At 43.1% G+C, this 17,542-nt stretch overlaps 1 protein-coding gene across 1 annotated transcript in view; it reads right to left on the bottom strand.

The window, feature by feature from the left end:
• Positions 1-1,124: 1,124 nt before the first annotated feature.
• plxna4 (plexin A4) overlaps positions 1,125-17,542 on the bottom strand; it is a 136,394-nt gene continuing 119,976 nt past the window's right edge. The window contains exons 11-24 of the mRNA XM_044020942.1: positions 17,012-17,202; positions 14,592-14,743; positions 13,662-13,785; positions 12,573-12,709; positions 12,100-12,267; positions 11,888-11,981; positions 10,301-10,540; positions 10,049-10,195; positions 9,201-9,435; positions 8,760-8,902; positions 6,671-6,939; positions 2,310-2,376; positions 1,398-1,574; positions 1,125-1,154 (exon numbers count right to left, since the gene is read on the bottom strand). Of these exons, the coding sequence (XP_043876877.1) occupies positions 1,125-1,154; positions 1,398-1,574; positions 2,310-2,376; positions 6,671-6,939; positions 8,760-8,902; positions 9,201-9,435; positions 10,049-10,195; positions 10,301-10,540; positions 11,888-11,981; positions 12,100-12,267; positions 12,573-12,709; positions 13,662-13,785; positions 14,592-14,743; positions 17,012-17,202 (2,174 nt within the window). The remainder of the gene's footprint in view (positions 1,155-1,397; positions 1,575-2,309; positions 2,377-6,670; positions 6,940-8,759; positions 8,903-9,200; positions 9,436-10,048; positions 10,196-10,300; positions 10,541-11,887; positions 11,982-12,099; positions 12,268-12,572; positions 12,710-13,661; positions 13,786-14,591; positions 14,744-17,011; positions 17,203-17,542) is intronic.

Here is a 17,542-nt window from a genome sequence, read left to right as displayed (position 1 = left end):
CCCGCCCTCCACAGCAGCAGCGTTTCTGAAATAGCGACCACAAACCAGACAGAATGTAAATCTGCACTTTGAAAAGGCTTGAGGAAAAAGAGCTTTGAGGGTTGTAGAAAAACAGGTATTCATTTCAGCCCATTTACAGTTCCACGAGCGCTGAAATGGGTCAGAGCACTCCAGCTCATTTGGACGGTTGAAATGGGACTCCTGGTTTTATTTTCTCGAGTAATGAATTACAGGTTTCTCTGCAGGCTGAAGGTGAACTATATTAGAGCTCCTGAAAGCTTCATCATGTGCGGGACGGAGGAATTCAATGCGTAAGCAAAGTTGTCCAGAATTGTTTAATTGTATCAGCATGTCTCTGTAAAAATGGCACGCAAAAGTGTAAAGAAATGACAGGAGGAAGCTGGTGAGAGGTAAGTGGGAAAAGCTAGGTGAGAGGTAAAAACCAGCAGTTAAGTCAACTGAAGCACCTAATTAGAGAGTGGTTGCTTTCATGAGTACTGAAAGGGATTCAAGTGCAGGGAAATGTAATATAAACAGCAACATCGGAAGCAAAGTTTTCTCCAATTTCCTAAAAGACTAACTGGCATAGATGTTTATTTGATTATATGAACTGTTTTAATCAAAGCCAGTATGATAGGACTGCAGATGAGTGAAACTCATGCATCACTATTCAAGGTGCTTCTTAGGTTTTTGGACGACCTGAGGGATAATATGCTTAAAATGTTTTTATTGTTAAATTAAATTGACTGCAGTGCAGTGACGTAATTTAACTGGGAACAGATAAATTGCAACATAACCGGGATAGTTCAGGAGACAAAGGTGGTGCCGTCTTATGCAGCAATAAATGGGGATGGGCATCGTTAAGGCTGCATTGATACCTATGTCTATGCTGGTAATGCTATGCTGGAGAGCTGATAAAGAGATTCCTTCTAACCCCACTTCCGTCAATAGAGGGTGCTAGGGCATCGCCCCCACTCGTCTCACATTAAGTAGAAGATGGGAATCACACAAAAGTATTTAACAAAAACGTGAACATTTGAATAAATGAGCTATACATTATACAGACCATGAGTACCGTGTGTAAGTGACGCATTTCCTGCAATAATCTTTACCATAGACTCTCGTTACAAGTGGCACATGCGCACTAGAACCCCCTTCAATACAAAAGAGAGGACAATTCTGGGGCGCAACATTAAGCACCCACAGCCGAGCGGACCGGCCCAGATAACGGGATATAAACATGTTACTGCGGTAACTACTGGGACATGCTCTTGTGTCGAGCTGAAACCATTAATCGATTATTACTAGATTACTAAATTAATCGGCAACTATTTTGATAATTAATGACGGTTTGAAGCTTAAAACAATGAAAGCATACTAAGTGTCCCCTTTGAGACCCCGGACCCATGTGCGGGTGAGACCTTTACCAGTGTCTTGTAGTCAATCTGCTGTCTGATGAGCTTGTCCTCGCTGAGCGAGTAGCGCGCCTCTCCTGTGATGGAGTCGATGGGGCCTTTTTCCATCTGCTGCTTGATGGCACAGAAGAGGGAGAAGAGCGGTTCGCCCGCACACTCCTGCAAAGAGAGAGAGGAGGGAAAAGTAAGAAAACTTTGACTCACTGACGGCACAGTTTAATAATAACATATGCCTCAGAAAACATCTCAACACAATGCCGTCGCTGCTTTTATGTGACGCTTTACTTTCCCACTAAGACTTATAGACGTCGTGTCACAAACGGTATTGTTCTCCTAAATTAAAGAACACCACGTCACCTGTCAATATAGACGCCTCACTGAAATGAAGTTTGGGAGATGTTTGACTGATAAACTGTGAAAATGCCACGCCAGACAGACTCTTGAGGCCACCTCCATCTACTCCCCAAAAACACAGCCCGTTAATCAAACGCTGGCCTTTGTTCAACGTTTTTTTATTTTCCTCCCAGCTGCAGTAAAGGGAGTGACGGGGGAGACGGAGAGCGAAACAGGATGGTAGAGGTTATTTTACCTTCAGCTTATATCTCACAAAGTACAAAGTTACTGTACGTCTCTTAAGTGGCACATTAACACATTAGCAGAGACGCTCGCTAAAATAATCCAACACATGATTAATCTGAAGAGGTATTTAAAGCATAACATTTAGTTCTTAAGTAACATTATTTTACTGTTGCCCAGGTGACACAAGATCTAAATGTTCTAATACTGTGTGGAGCTCAAGCGCTCAGTCAGCATAGTGTTGTTGTGATTTAATTCACCTGGATTAACATAGGAACGACACAAACGCTCACTTTGCACACTGTGTGTCAATGTTACCTTCAGAAACTTGTAGAGGAGGAACGTAAACCAGTTGGTCAGCATTTTCTCCGCCACAGACTCAGTCCTGCAGACAGACAGAGAGCACATGGTGAACATGTGATCCCCCCCGCGCTCCTATTACCGCCATGAATATTCAACACCACCATCAAATATTCCGCTAAAAAAAAATTTGATAATCGCTGCTAATGAATAGGCTTTCGTTACACAAACATAATTGCACAGACATGAATTGAGAGAGCCGCCTGCACATGCTATATGACGGCTTGTCAGACAATCTCTGGGCTGGCTTTTTATGCTCAGGCACGCCACGGCCAGCTCGCCTACGGTGGCGGGGATTTTAATATGAGGCAAAGCAATTAAAAGCCTTTATTTGATCCCCATGGATTGATGTCGTTAGGGGCTGGAGCAGCTCTGTAATAACACTGGCCTCATTATTAAGCGCTCCCTCACCTATTCACTGGACGAACACTCGATCCGTGCACAATAGAAAGTGAATGAATACATCTCCCTCTCTTTCTCTGCCTGGCTTCCATGCTCCACTGGTGTGGCAAACTGGTGTGTGTGTGTGTGTGTGTGTGTGTGTGTTTATCTATTGACCTGGGCCAACAGTGTGAACGATCCCGTGTGAATGACTAATATGCATACATAATAACAACAGCAGTGGTGGCGAGGGGAAAATGAGGAGAGGCGAGGATCGGATATCCTTTGACAGCAGCCTTCTTGGCCAGCAGCAGGGGTGTGTGGGTAATCTGTCACACACACTCACACTCACACTCCCACACACCCTTTTGTTGCTACCATAAGCATCAGTATTTCAGGATTAGTGTCCCTTGTGCTCACGTGCATGTGAGAGTGTGTCCAAAGTGTTTTCGGCTGCCACCTGCAGCCCTCCCACCCTTCACTGTTCAGACAGCCTATTTAAGGGGCTGCACACTGAGGCGTGATGTCCGCTGTGCCAGTGGGCCGGCCTGGCACCCCCTGTCTACATTGGCACAACACCTGGGGGGGATTAACTTCCTGCTTCGCAGTGTTCCAGCACTTTTTATTTTTGTTGCCCCTCCCACTCTTCTTCTGTTCACAGAGCCCAGGGTCACCGAGGTCACGTTTCATCTTTTCTTTCATGTGTCCTTGTTGTTGGTCTGTCTTCCTCCCTCCCTCCCTCCCTCATTCTGGATCCTGTAATCGTGCGCACTTCCAAATCCTCTCTATTTCTACAAATGAAGCCCATCTATCAAAGGGAATAAAGGAGGGTGGAGAGAGGAGGTGGTGCACAGGGAAGCAGGGAAGGAAGGAGCGGTAAAAAGGGAGAATAAGAAAAAGGTTGGCAAAGCCTCTCCCCATCATTTCTTCTTAAACGTTCTTTTCCTTTCCCTCAATCCAATAGATTGTGCACATTTTTGTAAGTGGACAAGTGCAGGGCTGTTCTATGGCTGGCGTGCAAAAAGCACAAATGAATCCCACTGTGTATGTATTCAGAGATGAGTTCAATGTATGTGTGTGTATGTGCATTTGTATTTATATCTTTGTGCGGTCCAAAAAACATACAAACAAAAGACATCTTAACACTGGAGTCAGCCTGAATAACCAGGTCTTTTTTAGGGTAAAGACCTGATTTTAGGGTTAGGGTTAGATTTGGTATTAATAATTAGGGTAAAGATAAGGATTAGGTAGGGTAAGGTTAGGGTAAGGGGCTAGGGAATTATTATATATCTAAGAGGTGTCCTCACTAAGATAAAAAAACAACAACTAAGTTTGTGTGTGCAATTCTGGCAATGGTTGCCAGCCCTGCAGTAACAAGGAGTCTTGGCACAACCCCACCAGTTTGCTTATGCTCCTTTCTCAATCATAGCACAGTCCAAAGGGAACGGGGATAAAAATGGCGATTTGATGCAGATCTAAGGTTAGCCAGACAATCTTCTCCAAACTTTTTCCTCAGCTGCATTTCAAAAACATAAAAAACAACCCATGTTTGGGTTCATGCCATGAAATGTGCTGTGGCACAAAAACAGTGTAATATATTACATGTTGGCAAGGTCAGGTTGGCCAGTGTGAGGCGCTGTGGGGACCGAGCGGCGCGATCGATTCCCACGATCACCAAAGTACAGTTGATAATGATCTATATTAAACCACACTTAATATTTTTCATTGGCAATAACGTGCATTTGTGTGTGTGTGTGTGAGACTCTGTGGAAAACTGATGAGAGGCAAGAGGAGTTAAAGGAGAAAGCTGTAAGGAAAGTGACAGATGGTTGTGCAAAGGCTTTCGTTAGTTAGCTTTGCCTGGTGCTTGTGCTTCAGCGCAGGTTTGAGATGGGACAGATGGAAGGATGTGTGTTTGTGTGTGGGGAGAGACGAAACAGACACACACACACGTGTCCACACGCGTGCACAGATTTCTTGGAAGAGGAGGCATTGATTTAGCAATCAGGAAAACGGCAGAGCAGAGGAAGAGCGCTTGAAATATAGATCGAGAGCAAGTACGTGAGGAAAAAGGACAGACACGAGGACAGCAAATGTGTGACAATCATGGGAAATGAACCGAGGATGATAGTGGAAAGTGAGCATTAGAAGGAGGTTCGATGGAATATTATGCAGGATGACAAATATTATAAGGAGAGAAGAGAAAGTTGGAAAAGAGGAGGAACAACAGATGCTATCTTTACTAGAGCAGATTAAACTTCAGCTTCACAGCCTTGTTCTTGTGTAAGCTATTTTAAGCTGTTATCCAAGGACATGCCAGTCAGCCCACCCTATGGGGCTGTGTAGCTTGCTCACACTGCCTCATCACCACTGAGACGCATGCTGGGATCCTGAAACACTAATAAGCGCATCCGAGGATGGAGAAAGAGATGAAGACAGAGATGATTTCTAACCATCACAGTTGTGTGCATGAAAATGGGCAATCAAACTGGGCACGCATTTGTTGGAAACATGCTTATAGTATGAACCGACTATAATTATGCCGTTTCAAGGTTTTCCTCCTCTCTCTCTCTCTCTCTCTCTCTCTCTCATGATGAAGAGGAAGTAGAACATGGACAAACGTGACAGAGGGAGGTGTGCTGCATTTAAACAAGTATTTCTTTGCTAATTTGACTTTAACTTTAACATCATGACATGAGATCAACGGTGTCGAGCACATACAGCTGTGATAACATGTAAAATAAGTGGTCAAATGAGCTCATTTCAGCACTGTCCTCCATGGCGTAGTAGTCATCCTCCCTCACTCGTTGACACAGCTTCAGGCGTCCCCATTGTCCTTGACTACCGTCTCCTGTTTGTACGCGCCATCTCTTACGTTGTATCTAGTGCCAGGATCAGCGATTACGCCATTGTTTTGCGTCTCCACCAAGCTCAGTGAACTCTGGCTGCGATTAATCATGCATCCCGCCCCAGACGGCATTAATCTCTTTTTTTTTGCATCAACATGCAGAGTCGACAACAGGTTCTCATGAGGTGAATATGTGCACCTCATCTTCTGGACAGTGTGATTAACAGCATTTCTTTCAGGATTATCCTCATGGGCGTGTCATGTTTGAATTTACTGGCAGAGATTTTTTTTTTTCTGGGAGAATATGAAGTGAGGCAGACACTTTTTCACAATTTATGATATGCCTGTCAAATGATCTGAGGAGGGGAAAAGGCATAAACTGTATACGTATATGGACATGTATGCACACACAGACTTACAGCAACTGTGAGGAACACATTTTCCTCAAGTAACCTTAATCATCAAGATTTACCAAACACCACAGACTGGAAGCATAATCACATACAGTGCTGCATTCAAGTGCATGCCATTGAGCCTTTGACTGAAAATCCAAGGGAGGATTGTGATTGTGCCAGTGTGTGAGTGTGAGCCTTCCAGTTTTGCTCCCTGTCGCTTTTCTCCCATAAATCATTCTTTTTTTTTTTCCCCCTCTTGAGCTATTTGTAATCGGATTCCCTGCTAATTTCCCCCTAATTATTTCTCTAACAATGTGCATGGCAACGGCCTTCAGTGTCTCTGAAACTGAGCCAGCGCATCAAGGTCAAGTGGGTTAATCCAAACATGTAAACACACAGAGAAGTGAAAGGGTACATCCAGTCCTTAAAAAGTTAAAGGATAAAAATGACCAGTAGACACACGCACACCCATGTTCAGCAAAGTTGAAAAAGTATGGAAGTTAGTCAGTGTTTCAATATTTCATGGCGAGGCTCTGACTTCTCTCTGACCTCCCTCTTTGTTTTTCTATACAGGATACAGCGAGGCAGCAACATCAAAACTGTCTGTGGCAGACATTTGTTAGAAAGTGAGAAGGAGGAGGAGGAGGAGGAGGAGGAGGAGAAAACTCTGAACTTATTGTACGTCTGCTTCCTACCTGCGGAGCAGCAGCTTGGGATGATTCTTGCTCTCAAGGTTGCGGTCTATGAGGTCGGACAGCAGGTGTTTTAGAACATCAGTGGCATACTCCAACTTGCTCTGCAGCACTGTCATGATAAGCGAGGCCACGTTGCCCCTGTCCCTCATGGAAAACCCACGCTGGGCCTCCAGAGTGCGGATAAAACACAGCAGGAAGACCTTGTTGTTAATGAGCTGCCCAAACAGCTTCAGTCCCTTCTCTACCTGCTCTTGGCGGTAGCCGGGCACCTATAGGGAAACAAAAGAAAATCATACAGTGATGACACATAGATCTATGTCGTCGGTATATTTAAATGTCATATAAAGCCTTTGACACAACTCATTTTAGAGTTTAGATAAGGACACACTATCACCCTTTGAGAGACAGAGACGGAAAGAAAAAGAAGAGTCTTCATCGATGACGGTTTCCAGTCTGTGTTGTGTTCTGTTCGGCTCAGGGAGTGTTTATTACTTTGATGCTACCGTGTTCCACATTAATGCAAGTTGAAAAGGAGTGCAGTGATGTGATTTTCCCTTGTCTCAGCCCAGATTGTCCCTGCACCATTTTTAAGACTCCACTGCCACACATGCATTCACAGCACCTATGGAGATTATGTTTTGGTCCTTTTTTTTTCTTCTTTTTTTTTCATCTGTCAAGAGCACTCACGCTAAGACAGCATCCCTTTGCACCCAATGCAGCTGTCAACCACCATATGTTTGGTCTTGTTACCTTTCATGGAGGAACCCCTTGTAATCTGCTGGGAGCTTTTGTTAAGTTGCAAGTCTAATTTCATACCACTTGACAAGATATGCACTGTGTTGTGTTGTCACATGTAGTCTGCTTGCCTCTCCGTGTATGGATAATAATATTATATATACACACCGAAAGGTGTGAATACAGGCGCAAAGAATCTGTTTGTGCATGATTCTAACGGTGTTTATTGTTCAGTGCAATGACACAATTGTTTTAACATGCTTTAACGCTAATCAAACAGAGCCACGCTTGATCTCAACAGGTTGGAAAGGAGGAAAATGAGAAGCTGGATGGTTTCCATTGAGATCAAGAGTAAAACAAACAAAAAAGTACTAAGAATAAAATTTGAAAAGTCATGAAACAAATATGCAAAAAGGTGTCTAAAAGGAGTTAAATATTGTATTTCTCTCCATCACCTGTGCTATTAAAATAACTGTGCAGCTCACGGTGGAACATTTCTTACTTTAGGTTCTCTGACACGTGAATAACAATTAAGCAGCTATCAACCGCCCAAGACAAGTCTGCTGCTTTCTTCATTAGGCTCCTATTCCGCATAACACTTCTCATACAGTTTGGCATTTATAGCAATTAAAACATAATTAATATTGCTTATTACTGGGAAATTTTCATCAGGGATAGAGTGGCCAACCCTGAGGGCAGTGGAATGGGGGTCCATCATTCTCCTAATGGAACAAGACGACCTGCTCAATTATGGCTGCCTATCAATGTCACCACTGGAGATAAATGACTTGATTTTTTTTTTTTTTCTTCTTATGCTTTTCTCCCTCTGATTGACTTTTAATTTGTTTTTGAGGTGGATGAAGAAAACAGTCTTATATCGTGGAGTTATTAATGAGCGCGTGCTCCTGAATTGAGCGCTGCGCCTTGTTTGCTCGCGAGAAAGTGAGGTTGTCAGTTGTCAAAAGGCTTTTGTTTGGCAGGCGGCAACACAAACAACATCAGCGTCAATTTCACCTACTGTGACCCACCACAATGGCAATTTGCTCGCTCGCTTTGCATTTCGCTCAAATCAGGCTAATTGGATTGCGATTGTTATTTGATATGGACTGAAGAAGTGCAACACGCGCAACTACTTCACAATTTAGTCATTATGTGCTGCATTTTTTGTGAAATTCTGTGAACAATGCTGATCAACAAAACAGAGGGACCTTCTATTTGATGAAAATATTGTGGATCGCTGCCCTAAAGCAGTTAGTATGTCCTAGACTATTCCCCATGTCTCATATTATAAGATATAAGATCTCTACAGTCTTACACCTAGACAAATTACATCGCATGAAGTCATTTTTTTTACCTCAAGGTCTCTGAGTACAGGATGTTCCTCAATGCCTGGGAAGAGGACCCTCATGGTGTAAGTCCTGTAGTCCAAGAAGGGGATTCCTGCACCGTCTAGATCACTGGTCAGCTCATGAATGTCTGTCTGGAGCTCTGCAAAAGCTGGAAGATAAATCAGATTCACAAACAGTTATTTTCATATCAAAAGTCAGCTCAGGTAGCATGTTGAATCTACTACAAAGAAAGTTGAGGGCTTCTTCCTGCATAGCCATATCAGGGGTTTCTCAATCCAGGTCCTGGTGAGCCACTGACCTGCATGCTCCAACACACCTGATTCAAATACAGTAGTCAGCTCATCAACAAGCTCTGGTAACGACCCATGTGTTTGAATCAGGTGTGTTGGAGGAGGGAAACATCTAAAACATCCACATAGGACCAATTATGACCCACAGCTTCTCACCTTCTTTGCACTCCAGAGCCACACGTGACTCCAGGTTGTCCATCTGCATCTGCAGCCTCTTCAGGGTCAGGTCGCTCTCGCGAGACTTGCGCTTGTAGGCGATGAGCACCACGACGATGAAGAAGATGAGCATGGCTCCGGCTGCAGCGATCCCGATGATGGCGGTGCTGCTAAGCTGGCTGTCGGACGTGATGAGGACTACGCCTGGGGAAAACTCTTTACCACCAACACGTGCCTTTAAGAGAAAAAAAATCCAACACATTTTGATTACTGCATACATGTACTATGTACACATAAACAATGAATGTTTTTATAGTGAAGGCCCATATGTTTACACTTAAAACACGAGTATCTTGTCTCTAATAGGAAAAACATAGCACATTATTTCTTTTGTGAACTACTTCCAGATATGTAAAGCATTTCTTTCTTCAGAGCTCAGGCAGTATATGTATTGATTTGTGATTACAGTGTGTACGCGCTATAAATTATTTTACATTGTCCATGTCTTTGTGCGACAGTGGTCCAGGTGGTAACATCAGGAAGCGCTTTATTCAAAGTGGTCGATGTTGAAACCGCAAATGGAAGCTTTATTGAGTTTGCTGGGGCTATAATCCACCTTATTGAAGACTTATTTGTTTGTCCAATGTCTGCTTGTGGGCAGTAACAGAAACCCACACAGCTGATTGGATTAGAACTGTACTCAGTCTGGAAGTAGACAAGGAGATAGATAACAGCAGAGGAAGAGGTTTTTTGTCTGATTTGCAGGTCTGTCTGTCTGTCTGTCTATCTGTCTCGTGCCCGTTTGAGGGTGTGTCTTGTCTTTGTGGGCCACGTGCTGAAACACTCACCAGGACCTTGTGTCGACCGGTCAGGTTTGGGGACTCGCACAGCAGCTGGGTCTCTGACACAGTTAACATGCAGGGCTTCTCTCCGATCAGAACAGTGTAGTTCAACTTTCCTTGTCCATTATTGGTAGGCGGTAGGAAGTTACGTCCCTGCGGGGGAGAGGGGTCACAGTTAGAGGTGCAAAATGACATGTTCTGTAAATATGGGGGGAAAAGGCGGGCGTAAATGTGGGCGAGTGATGTTGATCCTCCTACCTTCAGTATAATTGGTGATCCAGGTTTAAGCTCCAGCACCCCGGACACACTGAGCGGCTCAAACTCAGGATTTGGGTAGTAGATAAAGTTGGTGTTGTTGAGAGCCATCACGGACTGCACGTCATCCAGTTTGAAGCCAAACTCGTCGGGTCGCTCGGGCACCTCTTGCTGTCGACCAGAGCTGACGGCCAGATTCGGAGCTTGGCACAGCATGGACGTAGGGCTGAGCACCTCGCACAACTGAGGAAAGAAATCTTCATAGATAAGCAACTCTCATTTCACACAGACCTCATTTACCTCAAATTGCAAGTTCCCTGTGCCTCATTCAGGCTTCTAAACAAGCTCATTTATTTCAAAGGAGTGCCAAAAGAAGGTGTTGCAGCATCTTCTTCAAAGAAAGCTCCTAAATGAGGTGCAGTTTTGACAAACCTGTGCAGTGTCACCAAATTTAGGCTTTGATGAGTGGAGATTTGAGTGATAACTAGGTCTCACCTATTCTTCATTACCCCCCAGAAAGAACCACCACCCTCTCATCAATCCTTTATCCCCTGCCCAGTCCTTCCTCCCTGTGATCTTTTATCCTGTACTTGATGTTTAATCTCTCTGCACCACTTTGTCTTATGGACGTGGAGATGTTCCACGCAGCCTCGCGATACGACCACATGCTACCACCGTCTTCTATTTTTGACACGGTGTCTATTTGAGATGTGAAAATGGACACATTTTCTTCTTGGTTCATGATTGTGTTGTAAACCATGGACAGGAGGTCCAGTCGGTCACTGTCCTGCCAGTTGCCCATCACAACCTTTTCATGTCTAAACTCCTCGGTGTCTGTCAGAGCACTGACAAATCAAGCGCTAGCGCAGGTTGTTATTCAGTGAGGTTTTCAACGCATTCACAGACATTTCACATTTCCATAATAACCTTTGCCATGTAGCCACTTAAATATTTCCTTTTTTCTGTCACTATAATGGCTCCTTGAACATCAGACTTTGAGGAAATGAATAACATGTATCCTATTCTGCCGCTGCAGGGAAAAATACCTTCAAAAGTAAACAAAACCAAATCCCTGAGAAAGTAAGACGATGGGTAATTTAAGTAGTTTCAAACCTGAACCTGAATGTTCAGCATTGTGAAGAAATATGTGAGCACAGATGCTAAACGTGGCACGAGCTCACGCTCAAATGAACCGTGAAGAAAGCATTACGACCTATTGTTGCCATCTCTTATTTCACCGAGATCTCAGAGACTCTCGAGCATCTTTACATATCCTCCCCCGAGAAAAGTAGTGAATAGAGGATAAAGTACTTTGAACTGTGCGGATTTTAGGTCACGATCAGAACTTCCCTGTTGTTACAAATGTATGGAGAGAAACTGTGTCATTCTCTTTGAATTCAATTGCAACCTGTTGACTTTGACTCTGCACTCTCCATGTTCTGAGTTTTTACCTTCACCTCTGTACATCGAAAAATAAAAATAAAATCTCTGACATTCACACTGGCTTACTTATTGGAGCCAAGGGAAATTAGGTATTTAGAATCCCAGGTGGTGAATCCCCAGGCATTTTACTTTATATTTATAACTTACATTGAGTGTCTCATGGCCGTTGTATTTGGCTCTGATGAGCGGAGTCTGAATGATGTCCAGGTTTGTACCCGTGACTGTCACTGGTGTGTGGCCACTGTAAAAGATATTAAAAGCTTAGTTTACATTGTTTTCACTGGCGGTGATACATGAAACTACATACTATAATATTCGAGCCCAATTTAACTGAATGTCTTCATTCAGTTCTGTCATACCTGTAGATGCTCCACTCAGGCTCTATCTTAGTGATGGTGGGATCCTCCACATACTCGAACCGCAGGTCTTTCTGGAGATGAGCTCTGTCTATGCTCACGGACACGGACACATTTCCGTAGCCATGCAGGGAAGCGTGTGTTCGACAGGTGAGCCACTGGCCGCCCCTCCTGTAGAGACCATCACACAAACATTTGGTTTTTTAAACATTAACTTTGCCACAACAACCCAAAATGGGTAAAGGGTTGAGACACGGGATCAACACTAATGCTAATGTATCTAAAACAAAATCTAAAATTTAAAATTAATGCTAGAAAATGTATGAATATAAAAATACTTTAGGTATATATACATATATATATATATATATATGTATATTAACCACAGCTAGAAAATGGACGTGAGCTACAAAAGATTGGAACAGCCACCGTCTATGGATTCCTCACGAGTCAGGACTGGCTTGTTTCCCACTCACCTGAGATAAGTGCATGGCTGATCCTTAAACATGACTGACACGTTGCTCCCGGCGTCGAGGTGGCTGCCGGTGATGCTGACGATGGTTCCTCCAGACACGGGTCCTCGGCTCGGCTTGAGACTGAGAATCCTCGGGACCTAGTATTAAGTATTAGAGGTTATAAGGTGAAAAGTAATCTAAGGGTTGAATGGAACTGAGTTAAGGTAGACTAGTCAAAGATCAGAAAATATGAACTTGAATGCAATAAAATTTCACACTTTTCATACAAATTAAAGAAATCTTAAATGTGGACTTATTCAGAGTTTAATTATAAACAGAAGAATGCATGTATGTTTTCATAAACAATATTACATTGAATTCATTCCTAACCCATAAGTTCTTAATATACACACACATTCTGCATCAGTAAAAGGAAAATAATTTCTTGAACACTTGTTTTCATAAAAACAAGTCCACAGAATAAGCACCCTAAGCTAAAACTATTGAAAACTTAAACTGACAAAAGCACTGTGAAAATCTGTCATGATATTTTAAATGAAATGAGACCAGCTTCGAGTGGACAACTGGTCTTAAAGTAAGTCCTCCTCTATCTCATTTGGCCTTCTGATTATCTCATCTCCTGTCTCTGTTGTGCTAGTGTGACATCGAGACCTGATATCATTTAATCCTGGACAGGGAGAAATAAATCTCCGTCAGCTAGTGCCCGGTGGACGACGGCAACGACCGCATGATGGAAACAACTGTAAATTCATTTCAGGCCGTGCAAGTGTTAATGCATTACAGTGATGCTAATTAATTGTGTGTAGAGTCTGATTCAGAAGTACTAGAAAACAGTGTTTTACAATTTTGTAACCATTGGTATTTCTTTTCTCATTCTGCACTAATTAGTGTGTGCCAGCCGCGTCTCACTGCTGACTCATGCTCCAGAGAAAAGCTAAGTGTGAGATCCGACCTTGGTGAGCAGCGCGCTGCGGCGGATCACAGTATACAGTACAAGGAAACCGCCCCAGCTCATTAAGGTGAATCACATTTTTTTTTATTTTCTTTTTCTTTTTTAAATAATAATCAGAGTTGAAATCAGAGACTCACCACAAAGTAGTAGTACTTGGAGGATTTTGCCTTGAATTCTGAACTGCAATCTCCAACCCCGACACAGACCTGCACATTTCCAGTATACTGGCTCTTCTCCGCCTTACCCATCTCACACACGATCCTGGAAACACACAGAGAGACGCATATTACATTCAACATGAAATGTTTGCCTTGCCAGCAAATGCAGTTAATTGTGTATTAAAGATTGACCCAAGCCGACATTTAAAACCTGCATAAAAACGGTTTGTTTGGCTGCCGCTTCATCCCCAACGCACTGCCAAGTTGTGGGAGCGAAGTAAAAAGTCTCTACTTTTTTTTAAATATGACCTTATACACAGCTACTGCTTGTGCTGGGTCAGCGTTTGCTTAAAAGTGCTGGCACACGAGTTACTTTCTGAGCAGAAGCAGCGCTGGGTCTGGTGATAAGCCAACTTTAAACTAGTTTAAAATAATTTCATAAAATGCCTCCTCAAATAAAAAATAAAATGAACTCAAATGTCAAATAAACGTAACCTCCTGAACTCTCTGGAGTGATTGCACGGCGGTGTGTGTGTGCGTGCGCCACAACGATAAATGCGGGCCTGAGCTGTTCTCTAAAGTACCCAGCGGTGCACATACAATCCAAACACTACTTTCTGCTGGTCTGGGGATTAGTCCAATCCAGTCCATACCCACTACCTGACTCACTCACTTGCTCTTTGGACACACGTGCACATGAACTGAGTCAATATAGCTATGTCAGGCGAGTAGCGTGGGGTAACTTGATGAGTTTGCTTTATTTCTGTGTTAAAATAAAGTTTGACTTCTTAGGAATTCAATGCACCTGGAAAATACGTTTTATAATTTGTACGTTTAGTAGAGAAAAGATGATTATGATGAGACCTGAGGCTGTTTTGAAATCAGTCACGAGTGTAAAATGTGACTCACTGCTCGGCCGGGATGTAGCCTTCACGTATGGGCGTGCAGTCCACCTCAGCCACCTTCACGTTACCCTGAATCTCTTTAAACTCCAGACCCAGGTTCTCACCACGGATGGTCACGAGCGTACCGCCCTCCCTGGGACCCCGGAGAGGAGTGATCTGTTGAAATTCAAATGTAAACTCATGAAAAACTCAAACAAAACAAGTATTAATACATTGCACAATGCATTTAGCCAACAATTAAGGTTGTGAATGAACAGAAAAAGGACAAGGTACAAACCCAGATCTGTACAATTTCTTTATAAATAGTTACACAATAATACAATGCATAGCACATCTTGATTAATTGACTCATTAATTTACAATAAATTGATTGCTACAGTCTTGGACATAAATATTATTATTATTGTTGTTACTGACATAATGACAATATAAAGATAATGATTTTTTCACTCCAATCTCACTGTGTATGGAGTACTAGGTGTCTCTGTGCACACATTATATAACTCTTTTCTGCAGAGAGGGGAGATGAAAGAGACTGCTGCACAAAAGACACCACAGATGATGAAATGATAGCTCCACTGACAGCCAAGGGGTCATGACTCGGGGATCAAGTGAGCGTCGTTTCTCACTCCTCCTCCGTTCAGTGAATTCAACAATCTTCCGCCGAGGATTGACTTGAAACATGGCAACAGGTGACATCTCTGAAATAATTGGTCGCGCTTGATTTATCAGCGAGATCTTTCATTCTTGATGAGGAGATCTCTCACATCAATCAATCAGCGCTTTACTAACGCATTTACTTTTCGGCCGGTGAGTTCGAGCGTACACATCATCAGGCCGGGTCAGATGGATGGATGTTGGTAAAGGACACAGAGCGGTCGGCGTCTATCCGTCTCTGCCAAATAGAGGTCCACCGTGTTGCAGGCAGGGACCCAACTTTAATAATGCTGTGATCGCTTATTGTTTACTCATTGTTTTACTACTCTGTCCTAGTCTACCCTGTGCTGAATCTCTCTGTGTGTCATTATCTAATAGCGCTTGCATTTTACAGTACGATACATTTTAATTGAACTATTTGATTGTTTTTCAAAGGAGTGGATTTCAAACAAATTGGAGCAGTTGGACTTTAAATGGAGCGGGCTCAAGCCAGGTCATGCTTTTACATGTCATGTAGCTGGGAGACATCATTGTCGCATGCTTAAGTGCCTGATTAATGAATTAATGAATTATGATTTAGGAAGGTCCAGTGTATTATGTCCTTAAAGTCCAAAGATTTAAGACTTCACTCCTCTTGTCTGACCCCCCCTCCACATCACATGGTGCAGCTTTCACCAAAAATCCACAAATGTTTAGTTGTATCTGGGATGCTGTAGAGGATGGAAACCCATCCCTCCTCAGGAAGGACACCTATGGGGGTTTTCCGTCTTTTTTATTCACCTGTTCATCCTTCATCCCTTCAACTCTAGTCGCCATCTGCACTCAATGCACTCCCTTGGTAAACGGATACAGAGAGGACCCCAATTACATCCATCATGGGGGAAACGGGGGTCTTCTTCCACCCATTTAGACTCTTGTGACTCTATTTTGGCTCAATCTACCCACAGTCATTCATATAAACGGGATCCATTCGCTCTCTTCATCTGGCGTTTTTCAATCTCTCCTCTGTCCCTTCACCTCACCTTATCCATCCTGCCATTGCCCACTTTAATATGTCTCACACAGGTCAAATGCTTTTGCCTCCAAAGCTTACTGAGTTTAGTGTAGATTTATGTTAAAAAAAACGTGCTAATCTGACAAATAATTTAGAAATAAAAACCATAAAAATCTAAATGTTCCTATACTGAATGTAAGAAAAGTAAGTTCTGAAAAAAAATAGATAAATAATTCTAACCTCTTGAACTCCATCATTGTAGTTTATCATTATTGTTAAAAAGTGTCAGATGAGTGACACTTAATAAAGTTTGAAATACATTGTTCCCTCAGATGCTGTGAGACTGAATAGCTGGTGGTGACTCAACTCTGCCATTACATTTAAATGAAAGACTGTCAGTGTTGATGAGCACGTTCCCTTCACTGCACTGCAATCAAGGTACAAAGTGATGAATGGTGAGTTTATAAAAAACAAAAAAAACAAAAAACAAACCCTTAAAGTTGAGATATATCAAGTCTGTGCTGAATTTGTGGACATTCACTCACCTACCACTTTATTAGGCACACAGGACACCTGATAAAGTGTCAATAATTGCATCTGGTGTTGTATTATTGCTGCTATACTGCAGATCATCTGCTTCAAGGTTTGTTTCTGCCAAAGTATTTTTAAGTATTTAAGTATTCCTTGAAGTTTCTGCCCTTTCCGTGACTGATTGAGTGTACCTAATAAAGCGGCTGCCGAGTGCACGTGGACACCGACACTGTGTCTCTCACCTGTGTGATGCGGGGGTGGGTGCACTTGCTGTTGATGCCGTTGTGCTCCAGCCACTGGTTCTCAGGGTGGGGGCAGTGTTGCTTGAGGGTGCAGCGGTTCTCTCCCTTACACCAAACGCACCCAAACAGCGGGTCTGCCTTCAGACACAAGCCGCAGCTTCCACGTTGGGCGTCACACTTGTACAGATGGACTGTGCCGGGAAGAGGAAGGGAAGAAAGAAAGAAAGAAAGAAAGGGGACGGAGGTAAGAGGAGGAGGAGGAGAAGGAGAGAACACAAGTGAACAACCTTTGACAAATGATTACAGAGGTGCAAATGCGTGTACATTCAGTTGGGCAGAAAGTCTTTTTAAATGATGGAAAACACTGTTTAAATATGCAAACAACAAAGTGAACATTCTGCCAGAGACATTCTTTGATATCTTCGTCTCATTATCTCTCCATCGATCATCATCTCTGTGAGTTTCTTCACACGCCGCTGCCTCTCGCCTCTGCTGCTCACACGCTACACATTTACCATATTATCTCCATGG

Source organism: Solea senegalensis, linkage group LG3 (assembly GCF_019176455.1).
Source record: "Solea senegalensis isolate Sse05_10M linkage group LG3, IFAPA_SoseM_1, whole genome shotgun sequence".
Taxonomy (NCBI): Eukaryota; Metazoa; Chordata; class Actinopteri; order Pleuronectiformes; family Soleidae; genus Solea; species Solea senegalensis.
Note: the sequence above shows the minus strand (reverse complement) of the source record. Positions and strands in the feature narration are given on the sequence as shown.